Source organism: Myripristis murdjan, chromosome 16 (genome assembly GCF_902150065.1).
Source record: "Myripristis murdjan chromosome 16, fMyrMur1.1, whole genome shotgun sequence".
NCBI lineage: Eukaryota > Metazoa > Chordata > Actinopteri > Holocentriformes > Holocentridae > Myripristis > Myripristis murdjan.
This window is the reverse complement of record NC_043995.1, coordinates 18,743,340-18,771,052: the sequence shown is the minus strand read 5'-3', so window position 1 is coordinate 18,771,052 and position 27,713 is coordinate 18,743,340. Positions and strand designations below refer to the sequence as shown.

The 27,713-nt window shown below is 45.2% G+C and overlaps 2 protein-coding genes across 8 annotated transcripts; one reads left to right on the top strand and one right to left on the bottom strand.

Moving 5' to 3' along the window:
* Window positions 1–316: 316 nt before the first annotated feature.
* Window positions 317–11,741, bottom strand: esrp1 (epithelial splicing regulatory protein 1). Of its 6 annotated transcripts, none has more exons than XM_030072871.1 (16): window positions 11,376–11,741; window positions 10,836–10,994; window positions 10,255–10,371; window positions 9,665–9,776; window positions 9,025–9,150; window positions 8,621–8,675; window positions 8,403–8,513; window positions 8,125–8,257; window positions 7,921–7,963; window positions 6,899–7,218; window positions 5,496–5,720; window positions 5,116–5,368; window positions 3,794–3,971; window positions 2,931–3,069; window positions 2,349–2,438; window positions 317–1,756 (listed from the first exon to the last, which is right to left on the bottom strand). In XM_030072871.1, the coding sequence occupies exons 1-16, from the start codon at window positions 11,505–11,507 to the stop codon at window positions 1,622–1,624; spliced, it is 2,328 nt and encodes a 775-aa protein (XP_029928731.1). In that variant the 5' UTR covers window positions 11,508–11,741; the 3' UTR covers window positions 317–1,621. The 6 variants fall into 6 exon arrangements, with proteins under 6 accessions (XP_029928731.1, XP_029928733.1, XP_029928732.1 ...); XM_030072873.1 differs by having other exon boundaries at window positions 5,128–5,368; XM_030072872.1 differs by having other exon boundaries at window positions 8,403–8,510.
* A 759-nt stretch (window positions 11,742–12,500) lies between these two features.
* Window positions 12,501–27,180, top strand: virma (vir like m6A methyltransferase associated). 2 transcript variants are annotated; one of them, XM_030072297.1, is made up of 27 exons: window positions 12,501–12,609; window positions 13,127–13,239; window positions 14,374–14,460; window positions 15,521–15,569; window positions 15,659–15,821; window positions 16,025–16,144; window positions 16,451–16,663; window positions 17,290–18,020; window positions 18,198–18,335; window positions 18,423–18,649; window positions 18,795–19,322; window positions 19,457–19,611; window positions 19,720–19,802; window positions 20,565–20,658; window positions 21,068–21,456; window positions 21,562–21,717; window positions 21,890–22,125; window positions 22,214–22,463; window positions 22,552–22,769; window positions 22,902–23,034; window positions 23,577–23,726; window positions 23,821–23,975; window positions 24,193–24,289; window positions 25,487–25,653; window positions 25,807–26,156; window positions 26,506–26,652; window positions 26,767–27,180. In XM_030072297.1, exons 1-27 carry the CDS (start codon window positions 12,547–12,549, stop codon window positions 26,988–26,990), a joined length of 5,436 nt encoding a protein of 1,811 aa, XP_029928157.1. In that variant the 5' UTR covers window positions 12,501–12,546; the 3' UTR covers window positions 26,991–27,180. The 2 variants fall into 2 exon arrangements, with proteins under 2 accessions (XP_029928157.1, XP_029928156.1); XM_030072296.1 differs by having other exon boundaries at window positions 12,547–12,609; window positions 16,451–16,693; window positions 26,767–26,990.
* Window positions 27,181–27,713: the final 533 nt, after the last annotated feature.

The following is a 27,713-nucleotide window of genomic DNA, read 5'->3' as shown; positions in this document are numbered from 1 at the left end:
TCCAAAAAAAGGCCATCCTGTCATATAATGTCTTCAGTGTGTTTGGATGACAATAGCTTCTTGGCTGTAGCATATGTGTATGTGGGAAACGGAGAGGTAATTGCTGTGGACAGTGAGAGGGAGTTCCCACAGTTTCCCCTGCAGCCACATTCTGTCATCACCGACTCCACCTGTGTGTTTGTGTGAGTTCACACCGCTTCAGCACTTCACAGGCCCTTCTCCAGGTATGGAGAGTACACCATGAACACACTGACATATAGAGGGTAAACAGTGAAATCAAACAGCTTGAAGACAGACTAACTTCATGTTATGTTTATTATTATTCAGTAGTGTCCTGAGCAGGAGCTTAAAATCCTAGATCCTCTCAGCACACCTTTACAGCAACGTGGAGCCCAAACAGGAACTCCTCGGGGCACAAATGGGAATCAGATTCACAGGATCAAAGTCAGTAATGTCCGCTTCCTTTCCTGATCAACTCTCCGTCATCTACAAATGGTCTAGCTGTAAAAACAGATATGGCAAAGTGATTTATGTGTGTGTTTGGGGGGGCGGGGTTGTTTCATTGTGTTCCCTGACATCAGCGTAGATGAAGGAGAGGAGACAAGGAAAGTGTGAGGGACTGGCAGATCTTTCCTGTCCTCTGCGAGTAGAATCTGTAATAAAATCTGTCAGAAACCACCTCTGGCTCCTGAGATTCATTCAGTAAGCTGAGAGTTTGTGACATGAGTCCTCTTGAAGTAGAGCACAGCCCTGGGGTTAAGTTACCTTGAACTGGGACTGTTTTCAGGTCAGATATGTGTCCAACACAAAAGGCAAGACAACATTGACATTACACAACATGGAAGCAGACCTGTATAAGGTATGGAAAGGAGAAGGAAGGGGCTGTCAAAAGTGTGAGATGCCATATTTTTGTAAGTGAAGTCCGATGCAAGGACCAGACCATTTGACAAGCTCAGACAGCTGCCCATTGTGTAACATGTAGGTTGTGATTCAAAGAAGATACTGCTATTATGCATTCATTAGTAGTCTTACTGATTAGCAGTGCATTGGTATTTGGCATTATGTAAACATCTCAAAGTTCGACTGCTAACTTCTTCATGCACTAAAGCTTCCAATACAATCATTGTGTATTGTATCAAATGTATATAAACACATAAAATGCATTATATAAACAGATTAAGTATTAAAACGTATCAACAGTCATGCATAATACTCACTCTCATTGCTTTCACACACACACACATGCACACACACACACTCGCACACACACGCACGCACACACACACGCAGACAAGATTTCGTTCAGTTGGTACTAGGTCATTCTTCTCTATCTTTGCTAGCAAATATATTCAAATATAACATAGTGATTATAATATCATTACACATTAAAACATCTCTATAAAGCTTTTAAAATACACACTGTGCAATATGAGACAAAGCTTCTATTTGGGCTAAGGCCACAATGATTTGGTATAAAATACATTAATTTCTGTTTTTAAAGATATAAATAACACAGCTAAAAGACTTATTTTCTTAAATCTAGGAAAACTTTAGGGGTCTTTGACATATTCTCAGTGGTCAGATGTCCTTTGTATATATATGTGTGTGTGTGTGTGTGACCCTACAGCAGGGTCAGATCCAGGTACTGCCCTCCAGGTTTGGTAAAGAGAGGGGGGAGGGGCATCAGAGGAGCATCACCTCCGCTGGACTGACCAATCAGACTGCTGCTCAGGAGAGGAACCGACTCAGCAGGGCTCTGGAGGGACAGAGGGGTAAGGGGAAATGAGAGGAAACAGGTGAATTAGCCCAATGTAAAAGGGACAGAGACAGAGCCCTTGCACCAGCACCAGATGTTACCCATCACCTTCTCAACCACCTGACATCTATCATTACCCACCTACAGCACTATCACACTACGACACCACCAATTAACCACGTTAGAGGACTGTAGTAGCCCATAAAAGAATGGCCAAAATGTTGCAATGGTTTCCTCAGAGGATAGAAATGTAGTAGTCAAGATCAGACAAAGCAGGCTGTGACAATTTGGTGCTAAAATCCATTAGAGAACCCCTCGAAATGATACCAAGACAGACAAACTCTAAGAAATTTCCTCTAACCACACTCATCAATTAAACATTTGTCAATGGCGCGTCATTGTTGCTGCTGCGGCTTGTGATTAGAGGAAATTTCCCTGTCCAAATGGAAAACATTGCTGTCCTATTGAGTCCTGTAATCCCTGGTGACCAGTCAGACCACAAGCGACAGCTACAGCCACTGTCCACATCCCCCTCACTGAGCCTGCAGCCAATCCTTACCTGCCACCTGCCTCAGACACCTTAAATACACACCCATTCTTTGGGCTGCGTAAGCAATGTCCTGGCCGGGTCGTGAGCGTGCACAGGCCCATGAGCGTGCACAAGACCATCTTCCGGGGTATACTGTGGTGCGAGGGAGGGGAGGAGGGACACAGACAGGGGGCTGAGACACAGACAAACACTAACCTGAAGGCCACATGGGCCTGTCACTCAAATACGGAAGTGGAGAAAGGGTTATATTTATTCACTAGTCTCTATTTGCTAATTTCTTGTAGCATGAACCCTGTGTAAATCTACTTATTTAACAAGTATCTCAGATCCTTCGTTCTCCTCCCAGGTTAAATAAGACTTCTGGCAATTCAAGTCTAAGCAAGTAATAGTGTGTGACAGAACAGGGAGAGTAGACCAGATAAACTAGTTTGATAGCCTCTGGGCAAACACAGTGGATGCCTTACGATACACACCCACAATAGAAGGTGATTTGAATACACCACTTGAATCCTACAGAAAGGTATGTGAATGCTGGAGGCACCGAGGATTTTGCAACTGCTGCGCAAATAAGTTCTTAACTCGCATACATATGTCCGTACATACGCACAAGGAATGGTTTCTTACCTGGTATCCCTGCACTGCATTAATGAGATCTTTGACTCCGTTGCCGTAGGTCAGGCTAGGCATGCGCACCAACCCACCTGGGGAGGAGATGGGGGTGGGGGAGGGGTAGAAACCTACAGCGGTGGGAGAACCAGGTGGACTGGTGACACAGAGGGAAGGGGGGGAGAGATAGGCGGTTACTTTGAACTTATCAAAACATAATCTCTTTTTGTCAGTCAACAAAGAAACTAAAGCCAGACAGCTAAAGGCAACACTGGGTCGTTTCTTTATAAGTGATTTGCTTTCGTTGTCAGACCTGGCTGACCAGGAAGAAACAAAGAGAGGTCACTGGTGTTTACCAACCTCTCTGATACGACATTGTTCAGTTATTAACTACCCTTGCCCAAGTCTCTCTCCTTGGCACTTTTCCATGAAACACAAGCCTTCCAGCATTTTTCACTTCTAAGGTGCATTATGCAAATTTGCAGTGGATATAAGTGAGGACACGCATGGAGTAAACACATAATTACAATAAACACATTTAATTACAACAATGATGCGAACCATTTAGACTCTAACATTAAATTATGTGCTTATTCCATGTTTTTTTTTTGGTCAGTTGAGTCTAAACAGTCCTCACTCAAAGGACCCAGTTTTGTTGTATAGTGCACCTTCAAGTAATGTTCTTGATCTGCTAGCGACCATGTTGTGCACAGTCATGACAGATTCAACCAAAACTCAACATTGCAGACAAAGTAATGCCACATAGAAAATCACTTAAGAAAACTGAAAAATGAAAGTTATGAGAAACATTCAGAGTGACCGGTTTCATTTAGATGGCACCTTGTATCTGTCAGTGGTCATCTACATTTAGTGTTTGTTACCTGGGGTAGTAGGCTGTATAGTTCATGTATAGCTGAGCTGAGGCAGGGTAGTACGCATGTCCTGGGGCAAGGGGGCGGGGAGTCAGCAGCACCTGGCCAATAGGAGGGTAGAGGGCAGCAGCCTCTGCAGGCAGGACAGGGGGTGCGGGGGTGAAGGAGTAGGTTGGTGGAGACAAACCTGGGGTGGAGATAAGAGATGGAGAGACAAGAGGCTTCTAAATAAACAGACAGCAAAAGTAGCACATGGTTTTTATTAAAACAATTCTGGTCATTGTTTGTTTTAGAAAGAGGTGCTCATGCAAGAGTACAAACAATGACCAACATTTCTTGCCATAAAACCAGCCACTTTTCCGGTGGTGTGAATGTGCGTGCACATATTTGTTTGCGACTGGGGTAAGGACTACTTATTATGCTGTGACTATTAAATAATGTATTATTTCATTTTTCCACTGGGTATGAATCACAGTGCTTTAATCCTTTCCCTCACAAGTGAACTTACGCACTCCTTTTCAAACCATTCAAAAACACTGGACAAGCTTATCAGACCAAAGGGTCCCCGTTGTTTTAACCAGTAGCTTCTTTTTAAAGTCTAGGCTCAGGAGTGCATCAGTGCACATTCAGGGCGAAGGACTAAACTGAGCACGCAGCACATTTCTACACACCAGCATCCAGCTCCGCCCACCTCTCCCACAGCCCCACTGATTGGTCAAGCAGAGGTGACGCAAACACCTGAGGCCGGGAGACTGATGAGGTCCAGTCAACATCCCACAACCACCCCTACCATTCTGATAAGATTGGAGAGTTGTAAGCCACTGTGCCCTGTTGGAGGTAATTGGGATTCTGGCTGTGGTGCTTACACTTTTCCAACCCCTTCAGATGACTACAAATGACTTCAGAGGGGTAAGGTGGAGAAATTAAAATTGAGGGACACACATGCCATTGAAAAACAACTAACTATTTAATCAGAATGTGTGAATGCAGTGAAATTTGAAAGTGAAGGATAAACAGTTCATTTAAAGTTTCGCATTGCATGCAGACTTCGGTAAAATCATGGTGAATTACAAAGAGAACAAACAGGGGTACCTCAAACACACATGCGCACACACACACACACACACATACACACACGCACACACACAGTTCGTACCCCTCCTGGTCAGACCAGATGTCCCCATCCTTACACCTTTCTAGATTGGACAGAACCCAGAGAAGAGGGGGAAGAGGGGGCAGAATTTAACCTCTAACCTCTCACCTCTGCCCCCATGGCAGGAGCCCACCTACCCTGCAGTCCCGAAGCACCCCCAGCTCCCAGCAGCACTTACGTCTGGACTTACATGGCGGCGGACTGAGCCCTGTCCCACTCCTGCTGCGGCTGTGTGTGTGTGTATGTGTGTGTGACAAGGAGCCTCCCATCAGCACCAGGCCCATCTCCTCGGCACTGCAGGGGAACACCTCCACATAGCGGCTGTTCGCTCCACGTTGGCTGGACATCACTTGCTTGTGGAGCCGCTGAGAGGCCATAAAGGACCGCTCAGCTGAGGTCATCTGGATGAAGCAATCACCTGATGGACGCCCCTGGGAGGAGAGACCGGAGCAGGTGAAGAGGAAGCCCAATCAGAAATGACTCTGTGTGTGTGTGTGTGTGTCTATGAGTGTTTTCAGTCGTCTAAATATAATATATGTAGGCAGTGAGGGTGTGTACCTGTTGGTTGAGCACCATGTGCACGCCGTGTGGCCTGATGTCATGTGTGAACTCTCCCAGGAAGGTGAGGATGTCCTCTATGCTAGCTGTGTATGGCAGCCCTCTCAGCCTCAGGCAGTCCCTCACACTACCAGGTGGGGGCAGGAGAGACACTGAGGGCAGCACTGACACCAAAGGGGCAGGGGCCACAGGGATCAGAGGGGCTGATGAGTACCGGTTCAACACCTAAAACACACACACGCGCACTAACAGTTAAATACTTGGCACGACTTGCAAAGATTATTTTTCAGGGTGTATGAACCACCCTACAGAGCAGAACTGCCTCCCTGCAGAGAAAATCATTTGTATTGATTTCCACTGGCTCCAGATTTCTCCCTTGCTATGATAACTTTCAGAAAGCACTTAGCTACATTATAAAGTCAAGCCCAGCCCTGAAATACATACTAACTTATGAATGATTCAAAGTCATAAACAAAACATGCAAAGCATTGCATATAAACACTTTGCACTGAATGCAAAGCATTGCATATTGAGACATGCACGCCACCCGCAGCAAACAGTTTGTGCACAAAAAGATGAGTGCTCATTTTTATGAATTCAAATATGTATTGCACTGTCAGACAGGAGCTGGCCTGTCACCAATAGGACGCCAGTGTGTTTGCATTTCTGGAGAGGAGTCATAAAACCTCTTACAACCTCATACATTCAACCACAGGGAATAGCTGCAGTACAGATGTGTATGTGGACTGCAGGCTTATCAGCGCACTGAGATAAGAAAATAAGTCTGCTGTGTGATCATCGCATGAGGGAGAAGAAAGAGAGAGAGAGCAAGAGAGAGAGAGAGAGAAAGAGAGACAGAGTAAGAGAGAGTAAGAGAGAGAGAGAGAGAAAGAAAGAGAGAGAGAGAGAGAGAGAGAGAGAGAGAGAGATAAAGAGAGAGTCAACTCTTACAGACAAGAGTATTTGTGTGTTTGTTCAACAAACCTCCCATTAACCAGAAACTCATGTAGCAAAGGGAAACACACAGATAAACACACACACACACACACACACACACACACACACACCCCACCCCCCACACAAAAAGCTTGCTATGCAGGTCCGCACCCTTAAACCCTCTTCCAGCATTTCCAACAGGTATCACAAGGAAACAGACACGTGGCCACACAGTCTCGCTCTCTAGATTGCAGATACACAAATGGAAACAGAGCGCCTCCTTAAATCCTCCTTATGCCATCAGAAAACAGAAGGAATATAAGGGGACAGAACTGCAATGCTTAAGTGCACAAATAAATTCAGGACAATCTACATAAAGACAGAACAGAACATGTCCACATGTACATAAACATATAAAAATATATGCACAAGTGCACACCCCCATCCATCCAAGCATCCTGACATACCTGTTGGACCTCTGCAGCAGTACTCTTGAACAGCTCAATGTATCTTTTCCCCAGGATGTCCTTGTGTTTCCTCAGAGCACACTGGGCGTGTTCCTCACAGGCAAATAAAACAAAGGCGTCACCGGTGGGGCGCCCATCCGGGTATCGAACAAACAAGATACCATCTTTCCCTCCGCTGACGGGACAGGCCTCTTTAGGACCGTCCCCCTGGGCAAAGAAGGCAAGCACCTGCTCGTGTGTGGCAGTGAAAGGAAGACCTCGCATCCTCACTATGATCTGGTCCTCACGGGACAAGAATATTGCTACCTCGTTGGAGGTACCTGGCAAGCACACAAAAAAACACAGGCACACCCATTCAACTACACATAAATACACACCCACACAAAAAAAATCTTTAACAATGAAGAAATCACCAGCACTGCACAAGGAATTGTAAATGCCTTGTGGTGTTTTTCTGGCATTGTTTTGGTCCTCTTATCTTTTAATGGGCGAGGTGAATGTTAACCCTAACTGGAGTTTTGTCCTCCATCTTTATGATAACACTGGACACAGTACCATGTACCATGCACTGTTTCCTCATGAATGATAAGTAGGGATTATATCTGTTTTCTGAGAGGGCTTTGGAACAAAACTAAATGTATTAGCATGCTGTGCTTGTGTGTTAATTTGTGAACAAACTCACTGCCATCCCGCTAGACACAAATACATCCTGGCGTGAGTGTGATCACACTGAAGTGCTTAGATAAGTGTGATTACAATGTGCTTTTCTCACTTTGATGATTGGAAATGATTGGACAAAGTATCATATGAAGAAATTCACCCCAAAACCAGAACAGGAACACCTGAGTCCTTCAGTGTGTCATGACCTTGCTTTGGTGTTTTTTTTTTTCTCCTCAAACCAGAATCAGTACAAAGCAGCAAAAAGAAACTATCATGAGCAATGTGACCTCACCAAGTTGTGCTGAATAACTGCTGCTGGCAAAGCTAAATTGGATATAGTCTGCCTGGATGAACTCACTCACCTCCTGCTATCTTCAGGAAGTCCTCTCCTGTTGCTTTGTAAACCTGCAATTGCAAGAAACCAGTCAATTAAGCACCACTGTCATTACCAATGTGGTAACATAAGGTTTGGCTGAAATTTGCCAGGGTATTAGATTAGGTGGATAGGAACACTTATTTATTTTATTTGCAATAGCAGACATTAGTGACATTAGTGAGTTAGTTACCTCTATGTATCTGTTGCCCATGTGGTGTTTATGTCTCTGTAGAGCCAGGTCTCTGTGTTCTTCACTGACGAAACGAACCAGAGCCTCACCGTTCCTCCTCCCCTGAGCATTTAGACACAATGCTGCACCCCCTCTGTACAATACAAAACATTTAAGCTTATAGCAACCTATAAATCTCTTGCAAATAGTAGATTCACAATGTTATCAATATTCATGATGTCCATGGGCATCAAGGTTCATGGGAGAAATGAGTGTGCCTTTAAACGCAGACAACGTACTTGGCAATGTTTAGTCCTCTGAAGAATCGAGCAATGTCCTGGTCAGACGACTGCCATGGCAACCCTCTGGCTCTGATCACGGTATTGTCGCACACTTTCTCCATCTTACTGCTGCACACAAACACACACACTGAAATTAGCACAGCGGGAGTGGACTTGGATTTAATTTCACAGCCAGCGTACACAATGAATATTTATGTTCAGCAAAGTTTACTCACCAAGTGCCAGTCTCAAACTTCTCACTAACTCTCTCTGGGTGAAAAAATGTGTGACCTGTAATAGGAAAGCAATCGAGTTTGTCTTCAAGATGAGCTGTTGGGAAAATGTGACAACTGCTATCACAAAATGATTGATAGTACAAAACTGAATCGAATGACAGCACTTTATAATGGATAGGTTTGTTGACATGCAGACTGGACCTCCTATTTTTTTTAGGCAAGAGTGATGAACTTCATTTTTTCCCCCAATTTGATACACATGGCAATTCTTCACTCAATGTTAGCAGTCTTTTTAGAAGTTATGTGCTATACTTTGATGCTGTCACCTGTACACATGGTCATGTGGTTACAGCTGGTGACATTTAACTTGTAATGCACACTGTAACATAAAATGTGGTACTCACATAAGGGCTCAGAAAGCAGCGCGAGGACAATGTTGGCCATGATCTGGACCTGCTGTACCGCTGTCTCTGGGGGCAACGTGGCTGATGGATCGAACATGGCTGGCGGATCAACAGGTAGCCTCAGAGCTGAGGAGGAAGCAGTCAAGGAGGGAAACCACAAGAACGGAGCAGCCAAAAAATGTAACAGTCCAAACAATGCATGTAGGTATGGGTGTGCGAGAGAGTTAGAATGAAAGAATGAGAAAGTGAACTATACAGAAAACGACAGGAAGAGGAGAGACACAGAAAAAGAAAACGAAGAAATGGAGAGAGAGTGAGAGCGTGATGTTAGTTCTCCTGTTCCAGTGGGTGTGTGGGGTTAGCCCTGTTGGCTAAACACACACTCTTTCACTAGGCACTTAGTGAGGTGCTGCCATTGTTCCCTTATTTGCATTTCAAAACCTCTAGTCTTGCAGCCAACACCCCGTGGCTTATGAAGTCCTAATTTGTGTGTTTTATGTGTTTTTCAGCACACGTGCTCAACTTATCTCCTTGCCACTACTTACAGACAATAAGGCAAACTGTGTTACTCTGTCATTCAACACACACACACAGCAGTACACACACCGAATGGAAAACAGGTGAGAGAGTTAAAGGATACATTCTGCCATGAGGTGCACATCCAGAGACTTCAGATCAGTAGTGGGGAAGTCCTTCCTGAACTCTTTCCGCAGGTCAAAGAAAGAATAGAAACACTCTGGCACCAAAATGTTCTAGAGAGAGGAGAGAGGGCCAGTCAATCCACGGTAAGAAAAAAAAATTAAAAGAAAGGAGAAGGATGTGAACATGCGTCACAGTAACAGCTGGGTGTTACGGGTACCTTACAGCTGCTGCCTTTTAATTGCTATCATACTGCTATTTGCACAAGCTGCCAAAGTATGCAGGAGCTGCGCCGTGCCTGTGTTTTGTGCAACACCTAACTTTTGTGAGATATGTGGGGGAATTTGATATGCAGCATTGTGTGGCTGTGCTTGTGTGTGTGCGTATGGGTGTGTGTGTGTGTGTGTGTCATTACACAAATGCCTCTGAATGACAGTCTAATAAGGCTCAACTTTCACCATAACATCGAATTCAATCAGGAGTGCAGTGCTGACATAACACATCTCTTTGTGGTTCTGTGAGCACTAAAGGTTCCTGCGGTGGCTAACATCCGCCCCGGCCAAGAAGCGCTCACCCTCCCAGCTCGCTCACCTTGCTCGCAGCCTCGGGGTGGATTACTTGACGGATGTGGAGCTGCCCGTCTGTACACAAACATATTGACGTGCCTGCGCCTGCGCTGTTCACCTCATTTGTCAATCTTAGATGAAACTGCAAAGACAAGCATAAAACATTTAGTCTGAAAAAATAAATAAAACATAACACGCACAGTCTATCTTCAGATACAGTGAATGTTTACTGACTTTGAGCAACCCTGTGGATCAAACCGAGTGGTCATTGATCCTGTGGCTTCAGTTTCACTTCTGCATCACTGCCTTTTTTCTGGGAGATTTCTAGGAGTCTGGCTGTTTGGTAGATTTTCTTTAATTTATCATGTAAATAAGTTCATTTACATCTTTTAGGCTGTAAAGATTGATACTCCCTTATCACTTAACTGACGTTCATTCAAATACTTTGTTCATCGCAAGCTTCCAGTGGCTACCGACTTTCCCTGACACACTCACTCCTGTTGTCAGCAGAGGGTAAAACACATGTAATACACTTAAAATAACAGATCTGCACCAAAACATAAGAGCCCCTGAGTGTATTTCCATAGAGCAGCAAGAGGTCAGCACCTGGTTTAATGCACTCTCAAGGTCTGTGGCAGTGGAGACACAATCTGCTCCAGATCTGCTGCCTTCCTCCGCTCTCACCTCCAGCCCATCCTCCTCCTCCTTTGGCTCTGTCAGGTCTGAGAGCTCAGGCTTAATCAAGAGCTCATTCACCCTGCCCAACTGGTTCAGAGAAACAAAAAACATGTCAGACTTGAAACTCACAGGCTGTCGGCCTCCCCTATCTTATAACATAGAGCTTCTAACAGAGCAGTACAAATGCACTTTAAACGTCTTACAGGCTACACATTATCAAGCAAAGGCACACTGGTTCACATCACAGTTAATACAGTTGTTTCATGTCTTTGGAACAGGGATGTGGTGGAGGTCTAACCCCGCATTAACTCAATAGACCCACCATTTTATCTGACAAATAAGTAAAAACTACCCTGAAAATATCCTTAACTGAGTTTTGTTTGTTTTATATTATCGACTGAACCTCGATACAGTCGCTCAGTCCTTATTTAGCCTTACAATCACTGCCTTGGAAAAGTGAAGTTTCACCTTTTTGTTCTTCACATCCACCAGCTGCCACACCAACTGCACGAGCTCCTTCTCATCAGATCCCAGCAGGTCTCCGCTCGCGCCAGATGTGGCGGTGAACAGCACCGCCAGGTAGTCTACCTGCTCCGTCATTTGAAGACAAATACAACACACACACACACGCACACACACACAAAACTGATCTAATACTAGAACAAACAAAACAAATGGAACTAAAGCTACACTAACAGGCACGAGGCGCGGGACGCGAGAGCAATAAGCAGCTACACTTTGACACCTGAGCGCACAGGTGAGCTCAGTAACTCCGGGTTTCGTTGCGTGGAAAATTTATGTAAAGCCTCCCGTAGTCACCATGGCGGAGTAATGGCTGAATGTTCCCCTTTTTTTTGTAGTGTATCTACCTGTGTGACCACGTGACTCTTTACCTGCCCCCTCCCTAGCTCAGGTGCCTTTCAGATTAAGACGTGGCAGAGAGGCGACAACCAAAATCACTTTCTCACTCATAGTTTTTACACTTTTTTTTTGTACGCGATGCACCATTAGCTACTGTACTATTGTGTTACTCAGAGGTAAAATAAAGTAATCCTACAGTGACTTGAAGCATACAACACACACTAACCTGTTACAACAGTGGAAATAATACAGTATTAAATATATTAACACAGTTGGCTAATAATCTCTGCTATAACACATAGTGTGTGGTGTCAAGAGGCTTATAGAACAGGTACGGGACATGCCGCAACCTGTGTTTTTCCTCTTTAGTCAAATAATAGTCCGTGTTGGAGGGATAAGACTGGACACAGGGACACAGTTTGAGAGGACGTCTAACTTCTCAATCTTATGCCCATCAGGCCTGCTTTCTTGGTCGCCTTATCATTTTAATGCGTGCCTGTTGCAGTGGGAAACCACAAACTTATATTGTAAATTATTATACATTTATTATAGCAATAATAAAACGTTAAATTTCATAATTTCGGGTGTTTTGTAACCGAGAATAGATTTATCAACACTGCCATACTAATTCCCATATGCTCACATAATATCGCGCTCGGTTAATGACCAGTTATTAATAACTTAAAAATGATTTATAACTGGTGGGTGCGCGCACTGCTCTTTACTCCGGAAGTATTCGTAAACCCGGAAGTTTACCCCTGAGCGACAACAGCCAGCGATGGCGGGGGACACTACAACGGAGCTTCTTTTTCTTGATACGTTCAAACATCAGAGTGCAGAGGTACTGTTTATTAAGCTTCAACACTTCTCATTATATCCCTTTATTAGACGTCAGCACGGCGCGCTCACACCCGGTGAAATTACGAGCTTTGGAAAATGATGCTACACTCACGGCCAACTTCCTAGCTAATGCTGCTAGCTTAGCTAGCGCGAGCAGTTTGATTACAGTGTTGATCATAGCACCGCATGCAAAACCATTGATTCGACTGCTTTGAGCTCCCCCCTATATTAATTTGTATTAACCCAATGTTAGAGCTTATTGCAGCTGTTGTTGAGCGCTGTGTTTGCCAGCTAGTGGGAAATGTGAAGTTACAGTTTGACAGGTTGCATTAAAAACAGGCTACATTTGAAACCCTGCAGCTCTGTTTGTGAGTTGGATTATCCACTTTTCAGTGCACGAGTGCAAGAGTCGCAATCTCGGCATGCTGTAGTGTAGTAACAACTTCTGTATGTAAACGTGTAGCTTGCCTTTGATTCATTTTCATTTTCTTTTTCTTTTTCTTTTTCATGCACTTCAGTTGACCAACGTTGATGTGGTGCGATTCCCATGTGGAGTTTTGATCACAGAGGTGCGGGTCATTCCCCCCGGGATCAAAGCACACAGCAGCTTACCTGACAGCAGAGCATTTGGGTAAAAGTTGTACACACACACACACACACACACACACACACGTATTTGATACACATTGTGGGGGGAGAGGCTTTACCTCATTACTTGCAGTACACTCCCCCTGGAGACGTTTGTATGCTACACATATTGAGCTGTGTTTGTGTGTGGAAATGGAGAAGCCCACGGTGTGAATGAGTGAATGAGTGAGCATGACATTTAAGCTCTATTGTTGCACTAGTCCTGGTTCCCATTGAGCTTGTTAGGTAATATGTGATGTAATTCAACCGCTTGAGTGGTCTTGGTGCTAAACTATAGGGTTGCGGGAAAAATTGATTCACTTAAGTATCGTGATTTTGTTAAAAAATTATTTAGTTAATTTTTTTTTTATTTTTTTTTATGACTGAATCGATTGGTACCACGTATGGCATGTTACGTTGTCTGCAAAGAGGCTAAATATTGCTCCAAAATTAGGCAAATTTTTTTGATAAACCATATGGCCATTTTCAAAGGGGTCCCTTGACCTCTGACCTCCAGATATCTGAATGAAAATGGGTTCTGTGGTCTCCCCCCTGCAGACATGCCCACCTTATGCCAGTCCGTATGCCAGGGTTTTATATGCAGTACAAATATGATATTTTCACCTATTCTATAATGGTGTTTTTCTGCATGCTGGGGCCTAAACAGTCTGGAGTTGCATAAATTGGGTTTGACTGGACAGATGAGACTCTTGTGGATACAATGAGCCCAAATATATTCGTGTGCGATGATGCTGGTCCCCATTGTAGCCATTTCATTGTAGTAAAATCATTTTTTGGGACTTGACATCAGTGTATAAAATGACCCCTTGTGACTTCTAGGAGAATCAGAGCTTCATGAAACTCTACATCCACAAAATAAAGGATAATTCAAAAAACAAAAATTAAAATCAATTTTAATATTGCATTGCTACAATTGAATTACTGCAATACTGAAGGATCACAATGCATATCAAGTCGCCTCCCAGGTACTGTGATAGTATCTAATCTGGAGATAAACATATCGTCCCAGCCCCACTACACTTCGTCCAGACTGAGCCGATCAGGCCTCTGTGAATATGATGATATAATGGAAGTAAGTGCCTCATAAGACTAACAGTGTGTGTTTCTGTGTCTCCAGGGAAACGTCTCCTCATGCCTTCCAACTGGAGCTGTTCTTCAACAACGTCACCAAACCCAACAGCCCCACCTTCCACAGATTGGGCAGGTCAGAATTTTTTCCCTTCAGTCTGTTCCTTTTTGTTTTCTTCCTGTTTTCTTTGCAGCCTCTCCCTTAAGGTTTCACTCTCTCCGCATTTCCGTGGTGTGATGGTACATCTTGTAGAGAACTCAGAAGTGCTTAATAAGCAGGAGTCTGCCCCACCTGTAAAACCAGTCATGGTAGCATCGGAGCCCTGTTCTCACAGCGGGGCCAGAGGGGTGTGTGTCTGTGTGCACCCTCAGGTGTCTTTGTTCTTTTGCAAGCTAACTGGTCTCTCCAGAAACTCGACCCCACCTACACAGTATCTGAAAGGGACAGAGGTCCCAGTGAAATAGTTTAGTTAGTCACAGGATTGTGTCACACATTTCAATGTAACCACAAAGATGTGCATTAATAGCAATAGAGCATATGCCTGTATTTAGAGTTGTCTATTGTGAAAGAGCTGCGAAGTAGAGATGCTGCAGTTATAACCTCTGCTAACAAAGTCAGAAGGAGGCTATGTTTTCACCTCTATTTTTAACGTTTGTTAGCAAGATAAAGTCAGGATAAGGACAAGTGGAGGAATTACATCCTTTGTCCCTTGCAGCGTTCAGCTATAAATTTCATTACGTATTTATTTGTTTTTTTATGGTTTAGCACAAGCTGATGTCTTAATGATGTATGCCTATGTGTTTTTAAATTATGTACATGTTGTTATTAGGCCCATTGTGCAAGGCAGATTTCCCCTATGGGCAATAAAGGTCTTATGTCATTCATTTATTTCAAAAGGTTATGAACACTCCCTGAAATTTGGATGACAAATAACCCTTGACCCAAGGATCAGTTTTTGTGGTGAATTATGCTGCATTCATTTGCTGGGAGGAAAGTTTGACATCTGGGACACTCAAATCACCTGCTACAAAGTATTGTGTTCCTCTGTTCTTTTGTTGAAAAATCAAACCCCAGAGGCAAATAAGTTAGGTGGAGTATTGTTTGGTGTCAGTGGAGGTTTGTGCTACACCAAATGCCTTTTAGTTATTGGGGTGGCACTGTTGTTTTAATGTCATGTTTTGGTTTCTCCCCTCAGTCTGGAATACGATGAAAACAAGTCCATCATCTTCAGACCCAGTGGAAAGGTAAAGCGATCTAATGTCTGTAAAAATGATATTTTATATTTGCTATGTAGATTATAAAGCTGTATAACTCTGTTGGTTTGTGTGTGCAGATCAACACAGATGGCCTGGTGCTGCGTGGCTGGTACACCAGTCTGACTGTGGCCGTATATGGCACAGCAGAGCGCTCACACGCACATGACCAAGACTCGCCCCCTCCTCCACCACCCCCACCCCCCCAACAACAAAGTGGACCCAAAAGGATCATCAAACAAGGTTGGCATAATTACCTTGAAACTATCCAGCTCTCGCCCCTTTACACCCGCTGCCTGAGACTGAAACATTATTTGAATATATCACGCCTTACTCGCTCTGCACCCGGTTTCTGCTCTGCACCACAGAGTGACGTGCCTCTTCCTTTTTGTACCCGTATTCTGGTACACCTGTAACATACTTGCATTCCTGTTTTGTCTATTAAGAATGGGAAAAGGACGACCAGTACAATGGCAGCCCACCCAGACCAGCACCCCGAGGGCCTCGCACTCCACCTGGCCCTCCGCCTCCGGATGATGATGATGAGGAGCAGGTCCCAGTGACAGGTCAGAGATGTTCCTGTGTTCTGTGACATTAAAATATATCCACTGCTGTCAGCACCAGACTCATTAAGAAAGTCAGAAATGCTCCTTTTGCTAAAAAGTCTGTTTGTCATAATTAAATTTAATAGTTATTGGTAATTAGAGTAAATCCTGTGTTGGTTATGTCAAATTTTCCATGTAAGTAGGCCCATGCTTTTGTTTGTTACTGCTTGGTTTGTGAGTTTGTATGTGCTATATGGAGTTGTTGGCCCCTCTGTTTACTGTTACAACTAATGATGAGGCCTCTGATTTCTATTTTGATGCCTACAGTGGGCGTGGTCAAAGACGAGCCATGCGAGAGTCGTGAGGATTACCTTGAGGCCGTGTCACCCGAGAGATCACTGCCTGCTGACGAGCCATACTCAGACGCTGAACAAGAGGAAGAGGGCGAGGAAGAGGAGGAGGAGGAGGAGGAAGAAGATGCACGGACAGAGGGAAGCGCCCCGGAGGAGGAGGAGGAAGAAGAGGAGGAAGAAGATGAGGGTGAGGACGAGGAAGAGGAGATGGAGGAAGGTAGGGGAGTTCCTTTGTGAAAGCAGAGTAGTCTGCAATCTCAAATGGACCCCTCACTCCTAACCCCCTAGGTATTTCAAACTTCACGCAACTTCCAACCATCACAGACCTGTTTAGAGGTATTATTTCCAAAGGGGCCAAGGGAGCAGGGTCCATTTGGGACTGGGTGACACTCTAAGAGAGAGAGTGTGTGCTCTGGCATGCTGCCTCCATCTGAGACTGCTGGATGCTCCAGACCGACGGCTGGCCCACTCCAGGCTATCCTGAAGGCTTATGATAAGGATTCATAAGCAGTTATGAGCAGCTCTGTGTAGCACATCCTCACAGCCATGGTTGATGCTTGTGTTGTGGTCACATCCTGCATGCCAAACTAACGCTGCATGTGTGGAGTGAAGCTGCTGTTGTGTGAGTAGGCCCGTCAGTTTGTGAATGAGCAGGGTCACTGAGCAAGGAAACAGTTGCAGTTCCTGTCATTCTTGCACACATTTTTTTTCTTTACAATTAACACTTCCAACATTATTTAGGTGAAACTATCTTGGGTATTTTGTTCATAGTTGATTAATGTTAGTGTCTAATTTGCCCCATCCTCCTGCCAGGTGATGACGGCTATGAGCAGATTTCCAGTGATGAGGATGACCTGGATAATGGCAGCTTCAAGCTGCCCAGCTTTGATATGGACTACACACCTGAGGACCTGGCATCTGTTCCACCAGTACAGTATGACCCCTATGAGCGAGAACTCAGACCGCTGCTCTACTTCACTCCTCCATACAAGACCCGCTTCGATACCCAGCTTGAGAAGGCCAGTCTAGAGGAGCCCAGGGATCCTGGAGGCACAGAGGGTTCAGGAGGCTCCGAGGGGAGTGAGGCTGCTGCCCAGCTGAGAGAACTCCTGGCTAGCGTAGGAGAGGACAGAGATGCCCGCTGGGTTGCGGCTCTGGAGCAGGCACCAGGTCTACTGGCTAAAGGGCTGGGCCATTTAATCAGACAGGGAGACGGAGACTTGGAGGATCCCATAGGAGCTCTTGTTCAGTGGGCTCTCCAAGCTCTCAGTATGGATATTGCACTCACACAACCAATCGCTCTTAACCTAAGACAGCTGAAAGCTGGCGCCAAGCTAGCATCTCACGTGGCAGAGTGCCCACAGGGCCTCACAGCACTGCTGTGTGAAGGGGCCCTCAACCTGCATCTGGAGCTGCTCCATAGGGACCATGTATCCTCCACACTGAAGCTGAGTATCCTCAGAGCCCTGGATGCCCTGACCAGTGCTCCTGCTGGTGTGGAGGCCTTCCTGCAGGCCGGGGAGTCGGAGAAGAGTGGCTATCAGGTTAGGGCACAAAGTGCACAAACAGCATTCTAGTAAATATTCTCTTAATATGTCTCTTACATTTGTCCAGCCCAGTTAACTATTTATCATGCAATAAATATCCAAACCTTATCAAGTCTGTCTTCGCCTTTTGCATATCTGTCACTCAACTTACACAAGGCTGTGTGTCCCTTCTAGCGTTTAGTCCAACTCTTCCTGCGGGAAGAGACAGTGAGGGTCGTAACAGCTGGCAATGCCATATTACAGAAGAGCCATATGTATGAGGTACTGACTGACCTACAGCGTGCAGCAACAGCGTGGAGCGAGCCACAGCAGGTACGTATGTACACACATGCAGACAATCACCCACTGTTATATTAAAGCACATATATTGTTTTAATGATGATTATCCATCACCTTCAGGAGGACATGGATGATGCTGAGAGCCCTATGGAGGAGGAACCATCACTAAGCTCCTCCCCTGTGAGTGAGGCAGAGCTTGATAGGCTGGCAGGGGTTCTAGAAGAGTTACATCACCTGCTAGAGACGGCTCCTCACAGCATGGTGCAACCGCCGGGGAAAGCCTTCCCCACCACAGCTAGAATAACAGGACCACAGGAGAGGGACGATCCATACCCAACACTGTATAGGTATGAAACACACACACACACACACACACACACACACTCACAGCTTTACACTTCAGGCTGTGTAGCTCAGAGAGTATAAAGAATAGAGTGTCAGACTCATTTGACTAGGCACTGAAGGGATTTGAACTATCTCACCTCCTCTTAGGTACATGCATGCCTGCCACTTCCTGGAGAGTACAACAGTGGTGTTGTCGGCGGCTGCGGCGGCCGGTCACTCAGGTGTCACTCAAGCCGTCAGAGAGCTTCTCCGCTTCCTGTCTCTCACCCAGTCGGGTCTGCTCTTCCTGCTTGCCCAACCAACCCCCACCAACCTGCTGCTGCGCCTGCTGGCGTCCGTGGCCGAGGTTGAGGGCGAGGAGGCTGCATTGACGGGGGGCGAGGGAGGACTCACAGGGCCAGGATGGGGTGAAGAGGGTTTGGGGGTGTGGCTGATGCAAGCGCTGCATGCTCTGCAGGGCGTGTCGGAGCTGATGAGTCACGTGGCCACGGGTGGAGAAGGAGGAGCAGGGCTAGAGGAAGGGGACAATGCAGATGTACTGGGCATGCTCCATGCCCTCTATCTGATTACCTTCACCCAGACAGGCCGCAGTGCTGTTGCCCATGTTTTCAGCCTGGACAACAACCTCTCCTGTCTCATCACCCTGCTCCAGCACCACAGCAAGGACGGACAGGGGTGAGGCTCTGGGTCTCTGTCTCCTTGCATGCATTTTTACATGTTTCTCTTTCTGTAAGCCCTCGTTTGGCAGAAAATCTGTAAATCAAAGACTGTTGGTTTATGTTGTCATATTTGTTGTCTTTCCCTTGCAGCGAGGCAAAGGCCCGTAAAGCGGTGACATACAACTATGCCTGTATGCTGGTGTTGCTTGTGGTGCAGAGCTCTAATGATCTGCGGATGATGGAGCAGTACGCCGCTCCACTACTCTCCTTAGCCAAGGCAGATGACACCAATGCCAAGTTGCAGGGTAATTATCACCTATCAGAGAAATACTACCTCATATACAACAGTGTTTGGTGAGTGTTTGCATGGATGTTTTTGAGCATCAGCGTTGTGTGCTTACTTTGCATTTCAGAGCTCAGTAAATGGCTGGAGCCTCTGGAGAAACTGCGCTTTGAGATTGGCAGCATTCCGACCCTCATCGACTACATCAAACAGGTTATCCCACGCTCTAACTCAATATACATACTGCCGAGCTGAAGTGACATTTTCATTTTTCATTAACCTCGTTAGCTGTCATCCTTTGATATCACTTATGTCGTGCCATGCCAATTTATTCAGTAATTAATGTCCTCAGCTGGCAGTGAGGGGAAGTTTATCAGTGACTTGTTAATGATGTTTCATTTAGCAAGTCCAACAACTGATTTTAGGCACTAAAGTCTATCAGCATCTGAACAAATGTTTCTGGCATTTTGGCCAAACCCACATGGACTCAGTGCCCTCAGAGTGGGACTGATAAGCTGATGAAAGTCCCAGAGCTGTTCTTTTCCTAAAGTCTCTCAGTCTACGATAAGTTAATGGCACAGCAACATTGGATGACTATTTTACTAATATCTGATTTCATTATTGAACAATCAAGCTGTCATGATGGACTGAAAACTGCACTGTTGCAAACGGCAAGGTCATGCATCGTGGCATCTAAAATTAATTCAGGGCAAACGTTCACTTGACAGGCTGTTCATTTACCTGGGCGGTCCTCCCATTACAAAACCTTACTGCGTCAGGTCGTGTCCCCAATTAAATGCTTGATTCTGAAACTTCAAAATTTACCAGGAGACTTTTTGAGTAGAAGCTAATCCGTATCCGACAAGCCTGAACTGGCCGTGACATATACCTGCTTTGTAACATGTGTGAATCGTTGCTATATGCAAATAAGAGTGTGTTATGTCATTTTTAACTTGCATTTTACCTGGGTTTCAGAATGTGGAAAATATGCTGACTGCAGAGGGAACTGGCCTGGTGACAGCTCTCAGGGTCCTCTGTCACATTGCTTGCCCCCCACCTGCAGTTGAGGGTAAATACACAAAATGCGTGTATACATATTTGGTTTCATGTCTCAAGTGATAAAAATAACAATAATTATGGTGAACTCTGAATTAAAGACTTTAGTCAGTTTAGTCAGTGAAATAATATTGTGCACTAGAAACCCTGATAGTGGAGTCAAAAATACAGGATAATTGAAAAACACAGCAATTACTATTAAATGTTTGCCATTTTTTTAAATTGCAGCTTTTAGAAGAACATTTGCAGTTGTGGTCATGCATTAATTTTTTCGTGTGTGTGTGTGTATGTGTTTTTTTTTTTTTTTTTTATTTCTAGCTCTAGTTGTTAACGAGTTTATAAAAGTATCAATTGAACAGAAAAAGTGCAGGTGTCATAAAATAGTTGAATATATTTTCACCTTGTTTTCCTGCACTCTGTAGGTCAACAGAAGGATTTGAAGTGGAGTCTAGCTGGGGTCCAGCTGTTCTCTGGTGAGGGTCTGGACACGTGTGTGCGGATCCTGCAGAAGCTCTGCAGCGTGCTGCTGCAGCCATGGCGTGTGCACGGACACATGGGCCCCACGCCACAGCGCTGCATGATCCTCAGCATCTGTATCAATACGCTGCGGCTGCTGCGCACCATGCTGACAGAGCTGCTCCGCGGGGGGGCCTTCCAGTTCAGGGACACGCGGGTGGCCAGCGTGCTGGTGACGCTCCACATGATCGTTTGTTCTGTCCCTGCGTCCGGACGTCTGGACGGGGAGGAGACGAGAGTGCAGGCACTTATTGTTGACGTACTGCTCACCTTCACGCAGGGTGTCAGTGAACAGGTGTGTATGCAAATAAGCAAGAGTGCATGCATGTTGACCCGAGCAGTATGGTGCAGTCTGCTGTCATTGGTGGTCATTCTGAGGTGTTGTGTGTGTTTGGTGTAGGTGACCCATACAGAGGAGACTCTGGCCAGTAACACCTGGTCTCTGATGCTGAAGGAGGTTTTGAGTTCGCTGCTGAAAGCTCCTGAGGGTCTGTTCTCTGGCCTCACCCTGCTGTCTGAGCTCCTGCCGCTACCTCTGCCCATGCAGAGCACACAGGTACCTTAACTCAGCCATCTGTCCTGTACTTCTGTCTCGCTCATCCTGATGATTATGTTGCCAAAATACAACAGAAATATACAGTAAATATTGTGATGTTAACATTTCTGACATACCATCGTTGTTGTGGAGACATTTTTGTGGTATTATGCTGATGTTTTGTTGGGTCCAGGTGATGTCAGTGCAGGACGTGGCGGTAGCGTTAAATACCAGGAAGCTGTGGAGCATGCACCTGCGTGTGCAGTGGAAAGTGTTTGCCGAGGCTCTGAGGTGTGTGTGTGCCACCAGCTGCCCTCCTCTCTTGGCCATGCTCAGGAGGGTGTGTGTACAGCTGGCAGACTTGTCTTCACCCACTGCCACGCTCATCATGAAGACGCTGCTGGAACTGCTGCTGGAGGAGCTGCAGCCGTAAGTGGAAGACACACTCACAATCCCACACACACAGTTATTTGTAATTGATGTAAATTGTGTTGTATGTAATGTGTGCTGTATGCAGGGCGGAGGGCAAAACTGTGTGCTGGGGGCAGGTCTTGCGTCTGCTCTCGCTGATGGATGCCCTGGTGTCGCAGAGAGCCTGTAAAAGCGCAGCATTGCACCTTCTATCCGGCTCCGCCTCTGGAGATGAACAACTGGCCGACCTCTTCCCCTTGCTGCTGTCCCTATTAGTTCCTCCAGCTGATCACTCCATACAACAGCAGCACTGCAGCGAACTAGTGGGGACGATACTTCAGTCACTGTGTGACCAGGTAATGAGTGCAGTAAACAGAGGAAATCTACACTCACATTACAGCAAGAGCAAGACAGTTTGAACATATTTGACTCTTCATGCATTAGGACATTTCTCTGGTGGTGGCTCCACCTGGTGAGGGCTGTGTATCGGAGGCTGAGCAGCTGGCCAATGCGCTTCCGGGGCGAGAGATGATGTCATTGGTGTGCAATGCCTTGTTGGAGGTTTTGGGGAATGCAGAGAGCAGCACCACTCTCCTCCTCACCTGTATCAGAACCTTGATGTTCCTAACGGAGCATGACTACGGACTCTACCATCTCAAAAGGTAAATACTACCCTGTTTTCTCTTTATATTACTACCCTGTCCCTCTTTATTACTCCATCTCTCTCTGTGCTGGATGTAGAATCCTTTTCCTGTTCTAACGTGGCTTTTTTTAAATGTCAAACTTTTTTTCAGTGCGCTAAAGAAGCATGGTGCAGGCTTGTGTTCACTACTGAAGAGGCAGGTGTTTTCCTTCAACAAGGACTCTGCAGAACTGCTCTCCATGCTGCTTGACTTTCTCAGACAGATCCTCAACACAGAATCAATGGTAAGTATATGTCATGAGATTGCTTATCATGGGAAAATTTATCAACAGTCTGCATGTAAAATGACTCAAATGTGATTTAATTTGCGTCATATATAATATAACTGGACGATTTGTGTGTGTCTGTGTGTGTGTTTTGTTTATGGGGGTGTATAATTGAATTTTCCCTGCAACATGAGCAAAGCAGTTTTCTGTGTGTAGTTGTCATGAGAACTGCAGGGAGTATGAATGCTTTGATATACTGAAAGCACACAGGAACAAATCAAACAAATTGAATTACAATATGGTTTTTGGGTGCCCCGGTGGCTCACCGGTTAAGAAAGCATACCATGTACCAAGGCTGAGAACTGATGGCAGTGTCCTGGGTTCAAATCTGACCTCAGGCCCTTTGCTGCATGTCATTCCCTCTCTCTCCACCACCTTTCCTGTCTCTCTCTACTGTAACTGTCAAATAAAGCAGAAGTACCAAAAAAAGACTGAAGCAGTCATCACTATTCACTCAGTACTGCATTTGACTCTTAAATCTCTCTTTTTTCCTGGTCCAGTGTGGTGAGGAGGGCCAGGGGCCCGGCGATGAGGCAGGCTTCGCCCCGCCTCCACGGTTGCTAACTCTAACGGGCTCAGAGATGAAGGCTTTGCTGCAGTGGGAGGAGTCAGAGTCACACCCACTCCCGACTCTGGAGAAACACATCACGGTATAAATGATACACACACATGGTTTTTGCAAAGTAGAGGTTAAGGCTGCCTTGACCTGACCTTACCTTACTCCAACTGTGTGTGTGTCTGTAGAAGCTGTGTAAGGAGGATGACTCGTTGGAGACGATGTTGGAGAATGTGATTGTTCTGAGGCAGACACTGGAAACTGCCACAGACACTCCTCCTGCAGTTGATACTGAGCCCACTCTGCCAGCACCCGAAACTCTTTTGGCCCAGTTTAATCACAGGTATGGCCTCTGGACAGTGACACATTATGGATTAGGTTACTTGCATCTTTTTTTATGCTCACATGGTGACAAGCACCACCACTGCCAGCAACACTGTCAACTAAATGTGACAGTTATCAGCCAGATATTTATTCACTATTAGTTACTATTCATGGTATTGATTTCTGGAATCCATGAATTTGTCTCATGTCTGAATGTCTTTTTTTTTTTTCTGTAGGACGGTGTTCATTCTGTCCGAGGCTCTGGATGAGCAGCTGAAGGCTCTGTGGTTCTCCCCCTTCCACACTGATGACATGGAAACAGAACTTGATATGGTAAAAGAGAGACAGCGTGTGTGTGTGTGTGTGTGTGTGTGATTTACATATGTGCATGTGTATGTCTCAGTGAGTCCAAAAGTCACAGGAATTGCTTGTGTACTTGGGCTGCATGATCATGGTTAAAAGCATAATCCTTATTACACTGTAATCATAACTATCAATACTGATTAAATGTCTCAGTTTCAGGAAACAAAATATTTTGTTGTATTTTTGAACATTAACATATTTTCACTTCTTCCACTTCCATATTCTTCAAAGTAGCAGCAGCCAGAAAAAAATTGTTTTCAGTCACACTGCGTTACCCCCATTATCAAAGGTCAAATAATAAGTAATTACTACTTGATTATTTTTGGGTGTAGCTACAACCCTCAGGCGATAACCCAGAATCTGTACTTATATGGAAAACTGGTTTGAGTCCTAAAAGAGCTCATTGTTTCGCCATGCTCTCCCACGGTGTTGCTCTTGAATGACGCTTCAGCAGTCCAATTATCATATTTGCAAAGATGTCTTTTCTTAACAGGCATTACTACTGCCAAAAAAATTTAGCTTTACACAAGTCATATAAACCCAGTGGATTAACGCCTTCCTTGATGCTATCAGTCTGGAGCTATCAGCAGGAAGGATGCGTGGTGCTAGAAGTATCTCAGCCTGGCCAGTGACTTCATTTGGAATCAATGAATCACACTGTTAGGGGATCTTTGGGTGCAGATTGCCACTTGGATTTACCTAGTTTGTCTTTTTTATTATGCTTACAGTTTGCAGTTTTATTATTTAAAAAAAAAATAAACAAACAAAAAACTCAAAACAGTTATCCACAAAGAGAAACCAAAAGTAAATCCAAATGTTAGGTAGCGATCCACTCTGAGGGACCACAACAGTGCTTTCAGTCTTGGCAGGATTTTCCTTTCTAATGTTGGGTCCTTCTGTTTTCCACTTCTGTTTTTCCAGTGATGGTTTATGAGGCATTTCTGTCTTTTTTTTCCCGTGGAAACACCTCCCTCTCTGACTTAACTTTTGTTATGTTTGCATGGATGCACACTGAAATGTTTTTACTGGTCTTTTATTATTATCATCATCATATTAGTGTAAAATAAAATAGCAATATTGGATTATCTACAATTAATTGTGCAGCCCTAGAGTGTCTGTATGTGGTTGTGTGTGCTTGGTAGCAGCTCTCTTGTCTGTGTGTGGCAGGTGAAGGTGGACCTGGTGGGTCTGGCCCAGGAGTGTTGTCCAGAACTGGACCTCAAGGCCGAGCTGGAGCGCTCCTTCCTGTCTGAGCCGTCCTCTCCTGGTCACACCAAGGCTCCCAAAGGCTTCCGACTGGGCAAACACAAGCACGAGACATTCATTACATCTAGGTACAATATCGGTGTTCCGCTTGCCTTTAACTGTATCATTTATACATATTTAACTAAATCATAAATGGAAGTTAGTTAGCATCATACATGAGCTCTCTGCTTCTTTTTGTATAAAGTTGATATATTCCATCTTGTGTGTCTGTTTCCCTGCAGTGGAAAATCAGACTATGTGGAACCTGCCAAGAGAGCACACATCATGGCTGCTCCGCGCGGCCGTGGTGGTCGAGGGGGTTTTGGACAAAATGTCTGTCGACCCCACGACATCTTCCGCCAGCGCAAACAGAACACCTCCCGCCCTCCCAGTATGCATGTGGATGACTTTGTGGCAGCAGAGTTTAAAGACATTGTGACTCCTCTGGGGCTCTTGCCACCTAAACGCCCCCCTAAGAGCTCCCCCAAACCCCCCACCAGAGGACTGTTCACTGGCAACAGAGGCAGAGCCACCTTCCACAGCCAGACTCGCTTTTTCACTCCACCACAACCTAAAGGCGTGCTGCTGTCTGGTAAGGATCGTGCTATAAGGATTCTGCTTGTGTCCATAAGACCTGTCTCCTAATCTCGAGTCTGTATATAACCAGCTCTTGACTAGTGGTTCTCACCCCCCAGGGGAGCATGAGATAAATTTGAAGGGTCACAAGATAAATTATGGCATAGGCAAAAATATTTCTACTACAAGAGGACTCTTCTGATAATTAATCGAATTAAACAACTTAAAAATGTAAAATCTTCTCTTCAGGGTTTGTGAGTAGGCATTTCCTCATTTTTTTAGGGGTCACAGTCCAAAAAGAACCACTGTTCTAGACTATAAATTGACCAGCAGAGGGAGCTGAAGCCTTTCTGGTTTTTCTCTAGGTAACTATGCTCGAAGAGAAGGAGGCCGTGGCTCCTCATGGAGCGGCCAAGTGCCAGCTGTCACTCACAGAGGAACCTACAGTGAACCCCGTGGAGGCCAGAGCAACTTCACACGTGGCCCTCTGCCTTCCCGACAACCCCCAGCAGGTATGCACAATACACACACACACAGACAATTTGTTTCATTCTATTTTAAGAATCACGCAAAAGCAGAACAACACAGTGCTCTATCTTTTTTCTCCTTCCACCTCTGTTGTCCAGGTGCATATCGCCTGGCTCCACGGGACCGTGCTCCGCGGGGCAGAGGAGGCACCGGCCTGTCGTGGCTTAGCGGGGGAGGAGGCGGCGGCAGCGGAGGAGGAGGAGGTGGCGGCGGGGGAGGAGGAGGAGGTGGAGGGGGAAGAGGATCTCAGGGGAGCAAGTTCAGTGGAGGGGGAGGGAGCGGAGGTGGAAGGGGCAGGCACGTCCGCTCCTTCACCAGGTAAATTCACCTGGGCAATGACTGCAGCCTGTCAGGGCAGCAAATGGACCAATCAGGATATACAGTACACTGTCTCCATGGAAATCTGTCTGTGGTGGGATGACGTAGAGATGACGACGTATGGACTTTGTGTTGATGTTTTATGTTTTGTTGTTATGAATTGTATTCAGAGAATAAAGGTCATAGAAATTGAGCACCCGCTTGTGTTTTGTGAGCAATCAGAAAACACCATGGAATAGTGAGGGGGACAGTAAACGCACCACTTACTGCCAATGTCACGCAGAAACCTCGTGTTATATTGCCAAAGTTGAACTCACTTCTGCTCGGTGACACTAAAGGTGCATGAATCAAAACAATTTTTAAAAATTATGTGTTCTTGAAGAATAATTGGAAAATATTTAATATTAAAACCCAGTGTACTTTGGCAGATGTATCTGTCATATTACAGGATTGCCTGCATATTCAACAAGGTTTTTAATATTGAATTGGAGTCTATTGATCTCCAAGAGTAGCTGTTTTTTTTCCTCCTTTCATTGATACCAGTATAAAGAATTTCATTCAGGCCATTTTTAATATGTTTTCTTGGTTCTAGGGTCAAGAGATATTATTTTCTAAATGTGGGGAGCATGATGGGCTTGCAGTTTACACAAAATGAAAAACTGGTGATAGATTTTTGGTACATAGATGTGATATGTGATATCTAGATAGATATCACAGTATTATTAAC

Coding starts and splice junctions, on each gene's coding strand:
- virma (XM_030072296.1), top strand. CDS start 12,547: ATGGCGGGGGACACTACAACGGAGCTTCTTTTTCTTGATACGTTCAAA. Junction 12,610..13,126: donor TCAAACATCAGAGTGCAGAG/GTACTGTTTATT, acceptor CATGCACTTCAG/TTGACCAACGTTGATGTGGT. Junction 23,035..23,576: donor TCCTCAACACAGAATCAATG/GTAAGTATATGT, acceptor TTCCTGGTCCAG/TGTGGTGAGGAGGGCCAGGG.
- esrp1 (XM_030072871.1), bottom strand. CDS start 11,507: ATGACGGAGCAGGTAGACTACCTGGCGGTGCTGTTCACCGCCACATCT. Junction 9,777..10,254: donor ACCCCGAGGCTGCGAGCAAG/GTGAGCGAGCTG, acceptor TCCTCTCTCTAG/AACATTTTGGTGCCAGAGTG. Junction 8,676..9,024: donor GCTGCTTTCTGAGCCCTTAT/GTGAGTACCACA, acceptor TTCCTATTACAG/GTCACACATTTTTTCACCCA.